At 57.1% G+C, this 17,011-nt stretch overlaps 6 protein-coding genes across 6 annotated transcripts; 4 read left to right on the forward strand and 2 right to left on the reverse strand.

Annotated features, from left to right (window-relative positions):
• Positions 1 to 574: 574 nt before the first annotated feature.
• Positions 575 to 3,415, forward strand: SEY1 (Dynamin-like GTPase that mediates homotypic ER fusion; the record flags this gene model as incomplete). Its single annotated transcript, XM_066775564.1, has 4 exons — positions 575 to 762; positions 813 to 1,256; positions 1,313 to 3,063; positions 3,117 to 3,415. The coding sequence occupies 4 exons, from the start codon at positions 575 to 577 to the stop codon at positions 3,413 to 3,415; spliced, it is 2,682 nt and encodes an 893-aa protein (XP_066633445.1).
• An 823-nt stretch (positions 3,416 to 4,238) lies between these two features.
• NdufS1 (ndufs1 NADH-ubiquinone oxidoreductase subunit) lies at positions 4,239 to 6,707 on the forward strand (the record flags this gene model as incomplete). Its single annotated transcript, XM_066775565.1, has 5 exons — positions 4,239 to 4,356; positions 4,412 to 4,435; positions 4,498 to 4,880; positions 4,933 to 6,521; positions 6,575 to 6,707. The coding sequence occupies 5 exons, from the start codon at positions 4,239 to 4,241 to the stop codon at positions 6,705 to 6,707; spliced, it is 2,247 nt and encodes a 748-aa protein (XP_066633446.1).
• A 993-nt stretch (positions 6,708 to 7,700) lies between these two features.
• On the reverse strand, positions 7,701 to 10,769 carry SLS55_004105 (uncharacterized protein; the record flags this gene model as incomplete). The annotated part of the gene is made up of 1 exon (XM_066775566.1): positions 7,701 to 10,769. One exon carries the CDS (start codon positions 10,767 to 10,769, stop codon positions 7,701 to 7,703), a length of 3,069 nt encoding a protein of 1,022 aa, XP_066633447.1.
• A 1,882-nt stretch (positions 10,770 to 12,651) lies between these two features.
• SLS55_004106 (uncharacterized protein) lies at positions 12,652 to 13,967 on the reverse strand (the record flags this gene model as incomplete). The annotated part of the gene is made up of 4 exons (XM_066775567.1): positions 12,652 to 12,775; positions 12,826 to 13,666; positions 13,721 to 13,756; positions 13,814 to 13,967. 4 exons carry the CDS (start codon positions 13,965 to 13,967, stop codon positions 12,652 to 12,654), a joined length of 1,155 nt encoding a protein of 384 aa, XP_066633448.1.
• Positions 13,968 to 14,352: 385 nt separating this feature from the next.
• Positions 14,353 to 15,145, forward strand: SLS55_004107 (uncharacterized protein; the record flags this gene model as incomplete). The annotated part of the gene is made up of 3 exons (XM_066775568.1): positions 14,353 to 14,579; positions 14,641 to 14,995; positions 15,050 to 15,145. 3 exons carry the CDS (start codon positions 14,353 to 14,355, stop codon positions 15,143 to 15,145), a joined length of 678 nt encoding a protein of 225 aa, XP_066633449.1.
• Positions 15,146 to 15,775: 630 nt separating this feature from the next.
• Positions 15,776 to 16,309, forward strand: SLS55_004108 (uncharacterized protein; the record flags this gene model as incomplete). Its single annotated transcript, XM_066775569.1, has 2 exons — positions 15,776 to 15,816; positions 15,871 to 16,309. The coding sequence occupies 2 exons, from the start codon at positions 15,776 to 15,778 to the stop codon at positions 16,307 to 16,309; spliced, it is 480 nt and encodes a 159-aa protein (XP_066633450.1).
• Positions 16,310 to 17,011: the final 702 nt, after the last annotated feature.

Genomic DNA, 17,011 nt, shown 5'->3' on the forward strand with positions numbered 1-17,011 from the left:
GCGATGATGTTCGCTCGTGACTGCGGAACCGATGCCGTGGACTTGAGGCAAGCGTAGGACCTATGGCCTGGCTTGCGACAGGTCACAGGTAAATGCACATGACTGATCCGAGTGCGCACCCTTCGACCAATGCAGAGAGCATGCCATGCTAGGCGTGGCGTTGCACGTAGGGGATGGGGGACGGAATGAGGACACACGCCAAGCGAGAGAGGCTCGGGACCAGCGAGCGCGCAGGCAACAAACGCCATCTCTCGCACGGCGTCGCGAGCGCAACGGCCATCGGGGCGATCTCGTGGTTTGTGCTTGCAGGTCAGGGCAACGACGGGCGGTGATCCAGCCGGCGGAGGGGCAGGGGTCCCCGGGCTCCACGTCGACTGTTTCCGGCTCGCTTGGCCCCCCATCATGCCTCTCTTGCACCTGCCACCAGCCACTCACCCCAGTCGCCAGTCCAGGCCGCGCGTGATCCCTCCGCCAACGCCGTGCTGCCGTCTTCCCAAAACTTTCCGCGCCGCATTCCTAGGCGAGCGAACAGGCTCACCAAAACACTCAACCGCGGTCCGCAACACTCGCTGCAATGGCGTCACCAGCCGGCCTGCAGGTCCCCAATGGCTCCGACAACACCACTCCGCGCCCCTCGATTACCAGCTCACATTCGATGCCCTCGGTCGTCATGAACGGCCACTTCGCCCCCGTGGGCGAGAAGGCCACGGTAGAACAGTACGACCATGGCGTCCAGGTCATCGACGAGAACAAGGAGTTCAAGTACACCTGCCCTTGCTGCTCTGGCCACCTCCGTACTGACCAGCACGCAGCTCGAATCTCACCAACTACCTAGCTCTCGAGAAAGTCATCCCCGCCGGCTTCAACTACCATCTGATCTCTGTCTTCGGTTCTCAGAGCACCGGCAAATCGACCCTGCTTAACCACCTGTTCAAGACTTCGTTTGGCGTCATGTCCGAAACCGAACGCCGCCAGACCACGAAAGGCATCTGGATGTCCAAGAACAAGCGCGTGTCCCAGGGTGATAAGGCCATGGCCGACAACATCCTGGTCATGGATGTCGAGGGAACCGACGGCCGTGAGAGAGGCGAAGACCAGGACTTCGAGCGGAAGAGCGCGCTGTTCGCCCTGGCGACGAGCGAGGTATTGATCGTCAACATCTGGGAGCACCAAGTTGGCCTGTACCAGGGCGCCAATATGGGCCTGCTGAAAACCGTCTTTGAAGTCAATTTGCAGCTTTTCGTCAAGGACAACAGGTACGTGGCAACTTCCATCGTTTGTACGACTTGTGTAGCTGACATGAGATGTTCAGGTCCACCACCCGTTCCCTTCTTTTCTTCGTTATTCGCGATCACATTGGCAACACCCCTCTCGCCAACCTTAAAAACACTCTTTTGCAAGACATGCAACGCATCTGGTCGACGCTGTCGAAACCGCCGGGCCTCGAGAATTCAAAGATTGAGGACTATTTCGACTTTGCGTTCGCCACGCTTCCTCACAAGATACTGCAGCCGGAGAAGTTCGTCGAGGATGTGGAGAAGCTCAGCACGCGCTTCCGGGAGGGTTACAAGGATCCCAAAACTGCGGGCTTGATAGATGAAGAGGAGCAGCCTGTCTTCCTGTCGGATTACCACAGGCGCATTCCTGCCGATGGTCTCCCTACCTACGCAGATGGTGTTTGGGAATCAATTGTCAACAACAAGGACTTGGACTTGCCAACTCAGCAGGAGTTGCTCGCCCAATTTAGGTGTGACGAAATATCGCGAGAGGTGCTCGTTGCATTTGACGAGAAGATCACACCCTTGGAGGACAAGCAGGCTGAGGGCGCTCGCTCCGGCAAACCCACTGTTCTCCCAGGCCTTGGCGGTGCCATGAACGCTGCTCGCACCGCTATTCTCAAGGAATTCGAGACCAAAGCCTCGAGATACCACAAGGGTGTCTACGCACGGAAATCGAAGGAATTATCGGGCAAAATTGATACGCGTCTGAAGGCATTGTTTGCTGGTCAGTTGACGGCGGCACACAAGTCTGGCGTCCACGAGTTTTCCGAAGCCGTCAGCACCGCCGTAAAATCCGGACAGAAGAAAGGCAGCAATTATGACTTTGCCGAAATCGTGGCTTCTGAAAAGAAAAAGGCCCTATCGACCTTTGAGGAGCACGCAAAAGCTGTCTTGGTAGAAGATGCACCATGGAGTGAGTATGATCAAGAGTTCAACCTGTACAAAAAGGAGCTTGATGACGTCTCGTCACGTCTGCGCAAAGAGGAGATGCGAAGGTTGGCTACTCGCATCGAGCGGTGGGTACGTTCTCGATTGAATGAGTCCGTTGGTTTGGAGTTCAACAGACTGGGCTCGGGCCGCGGAGGCTCTGGTGCTCCGGCAGACGGAGAGAAGCACACCACAACAACTGAGAAGGAACTGTGGGACAAGATTTGGGCGGTGTTCACCGAGACGGTCTCCCAGGCTGAGAAGCGTTTCACGGAACGCGCAGGCAGCTTTGACGCATCGCCAGATGAGATTGAGGTTGGCCTGTGGCGCTTGAGGCGGAAGAGCTGGGGCTGCTTGCGGGCTAAGCTTGATGAGGAGATGATGGAGGGCAATCTCCTCCTCAAGCTCCGCGAGAACTTCGAAGACAAGTTCCGCTATGACGACACCGGCGTTCCTCGCATTTGGCGTCCCACTGACGACATCGAGGGCATCTACACACGCGCCCGCGAATCCACCCTCACTCTCATTCCCCTCCTCAGTCGCTTCCGTCTGTCAGCGACATCCGCACCGCCGCCTTTGGATGCGTGGATCGGCGCGGCGCCGGCCACTGTCACGCCGGCCGACGAGGAAGACCTGACGCCCATTGGCGGCGTGGATGAGGAGGAAGGGAAGAGCCTTGAAGAGGAGATGACTGTACTGAGTGATGGCAAGCAGGCAGACCTCAGCGTTCGCTTCAAGAAGACAGCCGATGGCGTCTACGTCGAGGCCAAACGTGGCGCCATTGGCGGCATCACACAAGTGCCTTTGTATTTCTACGGACTTCTGCTTGCATTGGGGTGGAATGAGATCTGGGCTGGTAAGTTATATACTCATAAGATGGTCCCAAGGTACCTGCTGACCCGGCTTCAGTCCTCCGCAACCCTCTCTACTTCATCTTCATGATTCTACTAGCTGTTGCCGGCTATGTGACATACACGCTCAACCTATGGGGCCCGATGATGCGGATGAGCAACGCGGCGTCGCAGCAAGCGATTGAAATGACCAAGGAGCGTTTGCGCGAGTTCCTTGAGAGTAATGAGACGGGCCGCCAGGCCATGGGCATGGCAAGCCGCGCCAACATGACCGAGAGCATCGGGATGGACAAGCTTGACAGCCAAGGCAAGAAGGCTGAGGCAAGCACCGAGAAGGAGGACGAGGATGACATATAACATGGCCGCTCATTGGGTCAAGATGAGCGTTCTGTGTTAAATTGGATTGGCTAGCGAAAATAGAACAGCGTCGAGGGCTGTCTCTCGGTGCTGGATGCACAGGTGTGCGGACGGAGGCGGCGTACGTCTCCCCCTACATTACCCTACTCGCCGTGTTTATAGAACGCATTCATTTTTAGCAACACAAGCAAGATGTTGGTGGATCAAGAGTGGCCAATGTGGAGAAGCGTATCGATTGTGCAAGCTGGCATTCTAGCTACGGGCCCCCGAGGGATGCAACACCATTCCAGGGCTTGGACGTCAGACATGAGACGTACGCCGCAATTTTGCGGGCCGACAAAAAGCAGCAGACTACGGACCAGCACCGCGAGATGGTCTGTCGGATGCAGCAGCCGGCTGAGCAGCTGGGAGAAGGGTTGAAGAGCCGGGAGAAGAGGTGGAGATGTAGCGCCGTTGGTAAGGAACAGGACGTCATAGGGCAGAGCCCTGGCCTGCTCCAGCTACGGAGCCCTGCGAGTCGTGGTCTCGGACAAATAGCAGAGGAAATTCTGGTCGGAACGGATGTCCAGAAGCTCCCACAATAAGAGTTGTCCTCAAAATGAGTTGAGGAGAAAGGAAGAGAAGCCGCGGGCGCTGGGCGAAAGGGTTTTTGTAAGCGACGCCCAGACTTCCAATCAGAGGCGGCGCGATGCGGGTAGGTCAGAAATGGCGCTAAACCGCAAAAGACGTCAATGCGGTGCCGAGTGCCTCCAGCGTGAACCACGCCTCCAACACCACCGCCCATCCAACCCCAGTCCGCCCCATCCCCTCTCCACTCCACGCCATGCTGCGGCAACAGCTCCTCCGGTCGGTCAGGCTGCCCCAGCGGCTGGCGGCCGCCAATGCCCGCCGTACCTTTGCCGCCACCTCGCAGCGGCCCGCCGACGTCGAGCTCACCATCGGTGCGTCCCACGCCCGCCTGCCCAGCTTCGTGAACTGCGCTGATTGACTTTTCAGATGGCAAGAAGGTGGCCATAGAAGGTGAGCCCTCTGCTGCCGCGCCATTGCCCCGCGGGCCGTGATGCTGACGACTGCACCCACAGCCGGCTCCTCGCTCATCCAGGCCTGCGAAAAGGCCGGCTCGACCGTTCCCCGCTACTGCTACCACGAGAAGCTCATGATCGCCGGAAACTGCCGTATGTGTCTCGTCGAAGTCGAGCGTGCCCCCAAGCCCGTCGCCTCGTGTGCGTGGCCCGTCCAGCCTGGCATGAATGTCAAGACCGACTCCCCTCTCGTGCACAAGGCCCGCGAGGGCGTTATGGAATTCTTGCTCGCCAACCACCCCCTCGACTGTCCCATCTGCGATCAGGGTGGTGAGTGCGACCTTCAGGATCAGTCGATGAGATACGGCGCCGACAGAGGTCGCTTCCACGAGCTTGGTGGCAAGCGTGCGGTTGAGGATAAGAACATTGGTCCATTGATCAAGGTATGCGCGCGGAGATGAGAGAGGGATCTTGAAAATCGCTGACATGGTGCAGACCTCGATGAACAGGTGTATCCACTGCACCAGGTGTGTCCGTTTCGCCAACGACGTCGCCGGCGCCCCCGAGTTTGGTTCGACTGGCCGTGGCAACGACCTACAGATTGGTACTTACATCGAGACCGCCCTCGACTCGGAAATGTCTGGAAACGTCATCGACCTCTGCCCTGTCGGTGCCCTCACCTCCAAGCCTTACGCGTTCAAGGCCCGTCCGTGGGAGCTGTACCACGCTGAATCTATCGATGTTCTTGACGGCATTGGCTCCAACATCCGCGTCGACTCTAGGGGACTACAGGTTCTGAGGATTCTCCCGAGGCTCAACGATGATGTGAACGAGGAGTGGATCAACGACAAGTCCCGGTTTGCCTGCGACGCGCTCAGTACCCAAAGGTTGACCATCCCTCTTATTCGCCGCGACGACCAGTTCCAGCCGGCTACTTGGGAACAGGCTCTTGTGGAGATTGGTGAGGCGTTCCAGAAAGTTGCGCCGAAGGGCAACGAGTTCAAGGCTGTGGCTGGTGCGCTAGCTGAGACGGAAACTATGGTGGCAATGAAGGATCTGGCCAACAAACTTGGTTCGGAAAACCTTGCCCTTGACACCAAGAACGGGAGCGAGCCCGCTGCTCACGGTATTGATGTTCGCTCGAACTACAGCTTCAACTCCAAGATCTACGGTGTGGAGGAGGCCGATTACATTCTTCTTGTCGGCACCAACCCTAGGCACGAGGCTGCTGTTTTGAATGCTCGTATCAGAAAGCACTGGCTCCGCTCCGACCTTGAGATTGGTCTTGTCGGCGAGGATTTCGAGAGCACCTTCGAGTATGAGAAGTTTGGTGAGACGGTCTCGGATCTGAAGTCGGCTCTATCTGGTCCTTTTGGCGAGAAGCTTGCTCAGGCTAAGAGGCCCATGATCATCGTGGGTAGCGGCGCTGTTGAACACGCTGACGCTAAGTCGATCATCGAGACCGTTGGCAGCTTTGTCGAGAAGCACAAGTCCAACTTCCAGACTTCCGAGTGGAACGGTTACAACATCCTCCAGCGCGAGGCATCCCGTGCGGGTGCCTACGAGGTCGGCTTCACCGTTCCCTCGCCGGAGGTCGCCAAGACGGAGGCTAAGTTCATCTGGCTGCTTGGTGCCGATGAGATCAACGAGGCGGACATTCCTAAGGGTGCGTTCGTCGTCTACCAGGGTCACCACGGTGACAAGGGTGCCCAGCTTGCCGACGTTGTTCTCCCTGGTGCTGCCTACACCGAGAGCGCTGGTACCTACGTCAACACGGAGGGCCGTGTCCAGCAGACTCGGGCTGCCACCTCTCTGCTCGGCGCTGCCAGGCATGACTGGAAGATCATCCGTGCTGCCAGCGAGTACCTCGGCACTCCTCTTCCCTATGACGACGTTGAGGCTCTCCGCGACCGCATGGAGGAGATCTCGCCCGCTCTCAGGAGACTTGACGTTGTCGAGAAGACCGCCCTGGCTGAGCTCAGCAAGGTCCAGATCGTCGACCAGAACAAGGGTGCCAGCGCCACCAACGCTCCCCTTAAGAAGCCGATCGAGAACTTCTTCTTCACTGACGTCATCTCGAGGAAGTAAGTGTATTCAGTGTCATCGACCCCGGAACGGTTGCTAATAAGAATCACAGTTCGCCAACCATGGCTCGCTGCTCGGCAGCTAAGGCCGCCAAGAACCCAAGCACCAACTTCATGGCACCAGGAGAGCCCTACCCTCAGGTCGAATACGGCCCGCCCGGTCAGCAATCAGCTGCGGCTGCATGAGTGTACAGAAACTGAGAAAAGAGACTTACATTCATCCCCGGGGACCGTGTAGAATCTACGGATGTTTTTGATGTTTTTAAGCGGCGTTATTATTACCAAGCTATGTACATACTGGACAACTATTCCCTTTTTCCCTTTGCTCCGGCAAGCAAACAAAAAGCTGTCCAGTTACCTGAAGATGCGCGGAACCGGGAATTGGGAATCAACGTGTCCAGTCAAAGCGAGAGAGAGACGGCAGGGTGGTGGTGGCAATCAGAGGTCATACCGCCCACCAGAAGTTTTTATTCTCCTCTGGTAGTTGGAAGAGCGGGACGCGGTAATGACGGCTTGAATCTGCTGTATTGGAGGGCCCGCAATAGAAGGGTTGATGGGTAGAGTGGAATGCGTAGGCGGTGTGTGATCGCTCCTTTGATTTTTCTTCGTCTTGAGCATTATGATGTCAAGACCCCAGTCCATGGCGCTATGACAAGCGCCACCTCCGAAAGCAATGATGCATTAGAAGTAGTACTGTTTGATGATCGTGGCTCTCTTTGCACGCCGTTCCGTTGCAATCCCCCCTCCTTTGATAGAGCAAGCAGGGTGGAGAAATTTGATTGCTGTCTTGCGGGCTCGACCCAGCTTCAATGGTTTCCGTTGCTCACGCCATCAAAAGAAACAGGTCACTTTCTCACGAACTCTGCTACCTTACACGAGTCCCATGTACAATAAGGGATCAAGGACCTCTTGACCACAGACTTTGCCTTCAACATCTCAATAATCCGCCCAGGGTCCCTTTGCGTGTTCCAATTCCCCCACATGCACGCACACAATCTTCTCACGTGGCCTCGACCAGATAGTTCATCGCTGGATACTCCGTCTAACCTCTGTTGATATCCGAATGTCTTTCTTTCTTCGCTTTCAATTTCCTCAATATCTTTCATTCGAACCACATCCGGCCTCCTCTCCCCCGCACTACAAGCCTCGGCCCCAGATAACTTCTCCCCGCCCCCCACTTCAAAGCGGAGAAGGAGGTCTATCTTGCCACAGGCCATGATAGTACCCCTCGATGCTGTCCTCGCCCTCCTTCGCTAGGTAATCATGCCCTCTCCGTCTTTGCTTTTCCAGCTGCGTCTCCTTGGCTCTCTTCTTGCCCGTGTTTGCCGTGCCTGCCGCCGCGCTGCCGCCGCTTCCATCGGGAGATGCTTCGGCTGCGCCAGACGCCGACGGCGGCGACGGGACCTTCTTCCTGATGCCCATGACTCTCGCCCGCTCGTACAGAAACCGCTCGTCTCGACGGGGATCCCAGTCTTCCTTGCCGGTGTGTTGGTAGACCAGCTTGTAGCCCAGCACGTCGGCGCGCCAGACGGCGCGGCAACGCAGGCAGAAGACGCCGGCGAAGGTGGTTTCGGGAGTGCGCGAGAGGATGCCGGCTTTACGGCCGCAGCGGGGGCAACCGAAGTTGCAACGCTCGCAGAGTGGCAACAGGTTCTTTGACGGAGACGACACGCCTTGTTCATCGTCGTCGTCATCGTCGTCGACGACGTCGCCATTGTCTGTCTCCGCGCGCGGCCGTGCGGGGCGGACGTGGCATTTTGAGCACATGGGAGCGAACGGCACGATCGTGGTCTTGGCTGGCATTGAGGATGTGCCATTTCCATTGCCATCGGCGTCGTCCTCGCGGATAGGAGGTGTGGCAGCAAGTGCCAGAGAGCGGAGGGCCGCCGGAATGCGGTCAGCGGACCTGCCTGAATCACCGGCCTCTTCGGGCACCGCGTTTATGGAGGCGGCGGCCAAGCGGCATGCTAGGAGGCCGCACTGTTGCGTTGGCGGATCGGAGTGGAGGCGCTGGAACTGCGCCGCTGCCGTCCTCAGCTCTGGCGCGTCCGCTGCCTTGTCGTACGGGCCGGCGTAGTTTGCTCCCTGGACTGCTTGACGTATTGGAAGGCTGCCCATTTGGCGGAGCGTCATCTGGTCTGTTCGCAGAAGCTCTCGAGCAATTGACGCGCCCGAGTCCTTGTCGGGGCTAGGGTCTTGAAGATCGGGTGTCGGTGGAGACGCTTCCTCATCCTTGAATGAAATCAGATTGAAGGTATCCATTTGTTTGATGGAGCGGCCAAGCTGACCAGCTTCAAGAAGGTTGATGGTGCCGTTGACCTCCCCAATGAGGAGGCTTGCGTAGTCAGGGCTGAATGCGCCGGACATGACCCCGGAGTTCAATTGCACCACGTCCCTCACGAAAACATCCTCTGGCGCTCGGTAGGGATCCCAGGTCTTAACCACGCCGTCTGACGACGCAGTATATAGCTTTCTGCGGTCGTGAGCCCATGAGCAGAACCGAATCCCGGTATCTAGGCGTTCTCTTGACGCAGGGTCATCGTCACCCAGCTCCATCAAAGGCTCTCCATGCATGAGGGAGTATAGGTGGTTTTCAGGGCGAGGCTGTCGGATGTCCCAGACGTACGTTTTGCCATTCGTGCAACCGGCTACAATGAGGTTATCATCGTACGGGGAAAACAACACATCGTTCATGTCAAGAGCCGGGCAGTCCAACTCCAATGGCATGGTGTATCGTCCAGGAGCCCGGATGTCGTACAGCTTGACAACTGAGCGAACGCCGCGATTGACGTTTGCGCCAGCGACGCACCCGACCGCGAATAGTGGTGCTTTCCACCGGTTCGTGTTCCACGCGACATCGAAGACATTGCGTGTCTCGGGAAAGATTGTCATTTGAGCACCAGTCCTGACATCCCACAAGCACGTACCTCCACTGGCTAACTCCTCTTTCAAGGTGGAGGCAAAGCCAGCCAAGAGGTAGTCGCCGGTCCAGTCGAAGCATAGGGCAGAGGGGAAGATGCCATTCTCGGGCCTCTCGGCGGCCCTTCGTGAGGAGAAGCTGTGCATGACTGGCTTCATCTTATTGCCGTCTTCGTCGAAGAGCTCTGATGGGTCGACGTTGAGTAGATACGGATCTATTACCTTAATCGAATTCTTGTCGGATCGTTGACAGCCAGTAGCCAGAAGACCTTGAGGACTGACGGAGAGCAAATCGACTTTAGCCGTGTGACGGAGGGCAAGGCAACTGAAATGCTTCTCAGGTTGTTCGGTATCGAAGATGTCGTAGACTCGTACCTGGTTATCGTATCCAGCCGTGAAAAGAAGCGAGTCATCTGGCGAAAACGCAACCATTGAGACAGTCTGGAAGAGTCGGTGGTCCTGGGTGACGTGCATTGAATGGCTCGAATTGACGCCGGTCTCTGGCCGTTGGCGTTCAGTGTAGTGGTCGGGGATCTCGTACAGCGCTTTCTGGTGAACTTCTCCAACCAGTAGGTTGTTGCCCCTGTTGTACTGCATACTGTCGGAATCAACGAGGCAAGCGGAGCCAGCGGCAAACCGAGTGCCGTTCGGTGTCCAAGCTACGGTATTGACATCCCCTGAGGTGCCGGTGAAAGTTATGGAGGGACCAATACTCTCCACGATTGGCGTCTGAAGGGGAGTAAGCCCGCCTTTGGAGTAATCCCTTCGGGCTGTCCGCATGCCGAGCTCCCGATGCCTCAATACTGCGTTGACAGAAGGATAGCTCTGCCCGCCAAGGCGAAGCACCTCTGGCTTCGGTATCCGGTCATCTGCAGCATCTCTTAACAACGCTTCGATACTCTCCTTGGTACGTGTTGGTAGAAGACTCCGTGTCTGGCTTGCAACCTCAAGAATCTCAGGCTCCGTCATGTTCGTCAGAATGGAGCTGGCTGCTCTGTCGAATTTCGAAGTGACGACATCCTCGAGGCGCTTTATTTCCTCTTTGGTGAAAGGTACGTGCACTTTGGCTCCCTTCCAATCGTGCAGCTCTTGCCACTCTCCCTCTCCGAATCCACCTTTCAAGGCCAATCGTTCGTGGTGCGATAGGTATGGCCTGTACAAGCGGGGCTTTCTCGCACTACGAAGCCTTCTGCTCGACCTTATCGTTCTGCCCTCAATTTCGATCCCAAGATCAGCAACTTGCGCACCAGGATGTCCCTCCGCTGGAGGCTTCTGCAGCTCCGTTACCGGGGAAGCCTCGTCCTCGAACGTGTGGGCGTAATGTTCCATAGAGTAGTAATTAGTCGGTCTTTGTGCAGCACGTCGCTCCCTCTTAGAGTCTGCTGTAGTCGCAGTGTGCTCGACGACGGTAACCGATGGTAATGGCACAGGGCGTGCTGGTAATGGCACAGGGCGTGCTAGGATCTCCGCATGTCTCCCAGGTTGCAGTATAGACGCCCATTTAGAGTTTTGAATAACCGCTATCGCCTTTTCCATGTCATAGCCGTATTTCAAGTGGTTGCAATATCTTGTGTTCGCAGCACCTTGGCTTCGTCCCGTTAGCACAGTGGCAATTTGTTTGAACCCCCAGTCCAGTCCGTGTTTCAAATAAACTATAAGACTGTCTTCTTCTAGCGTCCACTGATTCTTTAGAGTCCTCCCTATCCCAACAATGGAAGAGTTCGATTTAGGGGATCCAACGCCGGTGCGGTGCTCAGCCGAAGCAGCTGCGAGTGACCCTACAGGACTAGGATTCGGACGAGCAGAAGAAGTGGCAACAGGATGGCGAGATATAGGAGCTGGATGTTGGAGTGAGGAATTGGCAGATGGCGCGGAGGGAAGTGGAATAGGAGTGTTCGGAAACGTGGCTGCGCGAGCAGGCGGACGAGGTGGCGGCGGCGAAGGAGGGACGTAAGGCGACGCATATTGACCAGTAACATTGGTGGGACGAGGCAACGGGAGCCCGTGTGGATAATCGCGCGGGACCATGGATCCTCTCTGCGGCATGCCATTGGCCTGTGCCGGTGCTGGGTGGTATGCTGCGCCGGACGGCGGAGTGTGAAAGCCATTGCCATATGCGGACATCAATTGTGTTGGTACAGGCCTACCAGAATATGGCTCTTGACCTGTAAAATCGTTCCCTTCACGTTCTTCCGTCAGTCTCTTTCTTCTTGTGTCGGTCGTACCATTATACGAGCTGCTTAATCTCCTTAGCTTCGCCAGCTTCTCGAGTGTAGAATCGGTGAATGGCGGGAAGCTCATGCGTGGCGACTTGATCTGGATCTGGGCGGGTTGCCGTCTTGTGTGGGAAGCTGGCGGAGACTTGCGGAGGGGAGCTCGCTCATGGGCAGACGCCTGGGTAGACGTACCATGATTTCCGTTCAAGTCATGTTTCGTGGATGGTGTTGGGCGCGCTTGGAAGCGGTCGAGCAGCGTAGCGGCATTCTCGCGTTCGTCATCATCTCGTCTATGAGAGATCTTTCGCCGTTTTGCCGGTGATTCGCGAAAGGGCATGTGCGAGGGCGCTTGAGACGGTTGGAAATGAGGGTTGGCCGACGATGGGGCTGGGGCTGGGGCTGGGTCTGGCTCGGGACTAGATGTGAGGTCTACAATCTCGACCCTGCGGCCACGACGATTGTAATGATTAGCGATTGTATGGGATCAGGCGCGTGTGGATTGGTTATATATGTACATGGTGGGCGAGCGTCACTGTCGATGCGTGCCAAGCACAGCAGCGCATGCTGACAGTGCGTTCGTCGTGAGATAGGGCTGGTCTGCGCAAACCAAAGGATTCGGGGCGCACGTCGAGGCAGGGAGCTGGAGTCAGTTGCGCGCAGGTGCGGGCGCGTGCGTGGGTGAGCGGAGGAGCAGATATGTAATCGGCAAGTAGTCGCGAACGCGCGGAGAAGACGCGAGGGCCTGCAGGTGGAGCTGGAGCTGTCAGCCACCCGCGCTGTCACTGGCCACATGAATCGCACACGCCACCATGCTTCTTTGAAAGTAACAACCATCAAAAGAGCTAGAGAGTACATTAACCAGCCAAATCAGCCGCACGCTGCCCAAAAATAAACAACCGTTCACGCCCCTCAAACAAATCCACAGCTCTCCTCATTGCACCACCGACTGTGGTGGGATATCGTCAATGAACAAAGGAAATGTGTACACTGGTTGCTCAGAGCGTCGCTGTGGAAAAGTAGTACTGGTCCCAGAGGTACTCGTAGTCCTCGACAACACCGCCGACAATGTCGAGCAGCGGCTTTCCCCGAAGCCGCTTCGTCACCGATTGGATCCAGGCCCTGTTTCCAGTTAGCAGTGGGATGCAGTTCAGAGAGGCTGTAGCACCCACTTCGTGACGTTCTCATAGAAAGCGCCTCGCAAGAGCCACCAGCCCATGCCCCAGCCCCGCTTCCGCAGCTCCTCCCGCTCGAGGCCAGTAAGACCACGAAGCCCGCCAGCGAGCCTCTCCTGGAAGTCCTTCTTTGCGAGTTGCCGAGCTCCATACTCGATGCTTACTCCCAGCAGCCACGGCCTCCAGCTATTCCCTTTCTTGGAGCACCAGTGCTGCATTGCAACAGCATAGATGACCGGTCGAACGATGTACAACATTTCGGCGAGTTCGCCCACTCCTGTCACTCTGTGCAAAAGAGCCTTCGGCGGTTTGATGTCGTCGGCAGTGAGCACCTTTGATAGGAGATAGGACGAAATGTCATGCGAGTCCGGCAACGACGGGAGCGACAAGCCTGTCCTCGGCATGGTCCAGCTCGCGTCATCGCTCCTCTCTGTCCTGGGCGTCTCGGTACCGTCGAAGGACGAACCGTCCTCCTTCTCTTCCAACGAGCTCGGGTCAAATTCGCGCTGCGGGAGCGGCGGGCTGAGCAACGGACGCGAGTTCGTCAAACGCAACAGCAACAGCCTGCAGAAGGCCTTGACAACCTCGAGCAGCACGATCGCCCTCCAACGCGTCTTTTCGCCCTTTCGCTTCGCGGCCATTTCCCACAAGAGCTCGGTATACTGGATCATCTGCAGGGTCAAGGCGATGCGCTTGTACGTGGGCGACTTCTCGGTCCAGAAACGGGTGTAGCGGCTGTGCGGCGTCGGGCGCGGGCGCTGCGGCGGAGGCAGGCGCGCAACGGCTTTTGCGAGGAGGGAGTCATGGTAGAGCGACAACAGCTGGACGCCACTGTAGACTGTTGCTATATTTCAGCATACTCGCGCGCGACCGACCCAGGAGGCGGACCAACTTGACTCGGATGCGATTTCAGACTCGCGGAAGCGGCCTGCGGAGGTCCATTAGTATCGGCTGGGCATCGACGCGCCAGAGCGGCAGTGCGTACCAGGAATAATGTAGGTCAGTGAGCGCAGCGCAGACTCTATCTGGGAGACGGCGCTGGCGTTCTTGGTGATAAAGTCGCTATACTGGGCCAGCCATTTGGGAGGGAGCGATAGCGCTTCAGACACCTTGTTAGATGCCTGCTTGCAGGAATCCATCACATGGAAGGGCGGAGAGGTAATCCGGGGTGGAAGTGGGTCAAAGAAACGAAGTGGCAGCACGACGAACTGCTGGAGGATGCCGCAAGCCACTGGTGATGACGCCTTGGGCCGAGGTCCCGTCCCCGACGCCTGCGCTTGCGCCTGCGCGTACCTCCACTCTAGCGCCACCTCGTGACTACGCGCCGGCGCGCGCCATGTCGCGTCTTCCTGCATCTCCCCGCCGCATTTTCCCCTTTGGTGGCTGACAGTACGACGTGGAGTCTAGAAGCATACGCCGTTATCAGGCAGCAACACGACCAGTCTCAAAACAAAAGCTGGTAGGCACACCGAAGCCTTTTAGTCTCCTTTCTTCCTTGACGGCACCCGCCCAGGACTTCAAACAATGGCTGCTCAGCCAAAGATCACTGTCTCCTTGAAAACACCAGTCGACGAGAGCAAGGTCCTGATAGAGTCAGTCGAGGCATACGTCGAGAAGTACATGTCCCGTTATGACGCCAGCCACGACTTCGACCACGTCCGCCGCGTGCTGGGGCTGGCAAAATACATTCTTGCCGAAACGCAAAAGAACGCGCAGGGCGTTTTAGACGAGACGGCAATCTATCTTGCTGCGTAAGTCGACGCCCCCACTGTTTGTACAGGAGCACTGGATCTAACACGTGTGTCCCGCCAGGCTTGTCCACGACGTCGGTGACCACAAATACCTACAGCCTGGCGAAGATGCCGAGAAGCAGATTCTGGAAGTCCTGTTGGAGCGCGGAGCGTCGGCTGCGCTGGCATCCAAGGTGCATACAATCGCAAAAAACGTGTCCTACACGAACGAGATCAAGGACCCCGAAAAGGTTCGCGACGCGTTATTGGAGCACCCTGAGCTCGCCATTGTCCAGGATGCCGACAGGCTCGACGCCATTGGTGCAATTGGGGTTGGGCGATGTTTCGCTTTCGGAGCTGCGAAATCAGACCGAAGCATGCAAGGGGCGGTTGATCATTTCGAAGTCAAGTTGGAGAGGCTGGAGGCTATGATGAAGGTAAGCAATCATTGTTGTCATGCTGTCGCGCAAACCACGAGCTGATGTGAATAGACTGAAACGGGAAGACGCCTTGCAAAAGAAAGGACCGAACGGCTGAAGATATTCAGATCGTGGTGGGACGAGGAGCGTGATTTTGCGGACTTGTGATGCAATTCTCCAGGTACTTGTCAAGCGGCTGAGAGCCCGTTCATTCAACAATCGGGCTGCAGATGGTAAAGGGATAGATAAGAGTGTCAGGGCTCGCGCATGTCTAAGCCGAGCGACGAGCCCCCGGCACCGTTAAGCCCGATCATTCTGAAGCAGACAAGATCAAAAGCCCTTATGTTTGCCTCTGTGTACGTAGCCTGCAAAGCAAGGTAGTGCGACAACGGCGAGCATGCATGGTGCATCACTGGTTTGACGCGGACAGACGGACGGACGGTGTTTGTTGGAATCTAGGGCGGCGCTATTTCTGCTGGCAGCAACAGTCAGCAGTCCCCGGTCGCCGCACGCCAAGCCTTGCATCAGCTGCGGCCTTGAACCCCGGCTCCGCCGCTCCAGCGCATCAGTCCGCCGCCGCCGCCGCCGCCGCCTCCCTCTCGCTCTCCACCCTGCCAGCCCTACGCGCGCCTTCGCCTCCGCGCTCGCTCCTTCCTACCGCCTACGCCGTTGATCCCGCTTCTCCCAGTGCTCTTCCAGTGCTCAGTCGCCCTTGAAGCCCGGTTCTCCACCCCGACCACTGCTCCCCCGCCGCCGCACCTTCTCTCATGAGCCAGTCCCGCGTTATCTAACCTCGCAATGTTCTGCCTGCGCAGCTGGATACCGATACTCTTCTTTCTGTAAGCACCCTCCTCTCCGCGACTACCCGCACCGCTCTAACCCTAAGCACGCAGCACCAACGCCTCGCCCGTCTACCTCGTCCTCTTCATCTCCGCCACGTATTTCCTGAACCGGCCCTGCGTCTACTGCAGCTTGCTCCTTGCGATCCTGGTCATCGCCCTCTTCGACTTCAACACCAGCTGGTTCGAGCCCAACGGTCGCTACCACCCGGACGCCGATGCCGTCTCCGCCGCCAATGACTCTTACGTCCCGCCGTCCAATGCGTCCATGGCCCTCGACGTTGCCATGGAGACTGTGAGCCTGCTGGCGGGAACGGTGAACAATACGGCCGGCGCGCTGGTCTCGGCGGCCATGGACGGCATCAAGCGGAAGCGGGGCACACCCGATGCCGCTGCTCACGTCGCCGCCGGCGCCTCGGCGGACTGGGGAAAAGGTCTCTTCGCGAGGAAGGAGTGGAAGGTGCCCTGCATGGATGTCATCGTTCGGCTCTGAGAAGCCTGCATTTCCTTTCCGGTGTATTTTTGGCAGAGCATGGGCTTGGATTCTCGGGTCGCTTTCCCCACTCGATCTGTCCGTCTTCGGATCTCCTTAGTATGGCGGTGCCAGTGTAGGGTTTAATCGGGACAATTGCGCGCAACAGGGATTTGCTCTGAGGGTTTGTTTATTCGGGTTTGCATAGCGTTGGCGTTCCGGGCCCGTGTTATGCCCCGTCTCATTCGGAGGACTTTCTCTGAAATCTATTCTCTTGACACTTTGTACAGTATCCGCTGAATGAAAGCTGCCGCTGATCCCGGCCAACTGATAAGCATGCTTATGGGGAGCACGGTTTCCAGACAAATTCTGACTCTGGCCGCCTCAGTTCTTGCCATGCCAGGCTTTGCTACAACTTTACCTAACGCAAGATGATCAATTTTCAGATCTGTAAGACCCTCTGACACATGACGGACGTGCGGGGGCTCGCTCCAAAATCTCGAGCATGGCCGCGGCATGTGATAACGCCGCCTAGCGGTTGCTGACATACGCAGCTCACATCACTGAACACAAATGTTAAAAATGCAACATGCGACTAAAATATCTTGCTACTATGCATTAAATCCGTAGGAAGCCATCAAAAGAAAATTTGAACGGTGGACCGGCCTTCACTCTCTAGCATGTGCTGGGGCTGTTGAAGATAGAACCACGCACCACCTGATG

Source organism: Diplodia seriata, assembly GCF_021436955.1.
Source record: "Diplodia seriata strain FDS-637 chromosome Unknown scaffold_4, whole genome shotgun sequence".
In the NCBI taxonomy this organism is placed as follows: domain Eukaryota; kingdom Fungi; phylum Ascomycota; class Dothideomycetes; order Botryosphaeriales; family Botryosphaeriaceae; genus Diplodia; species Diplodia seriata.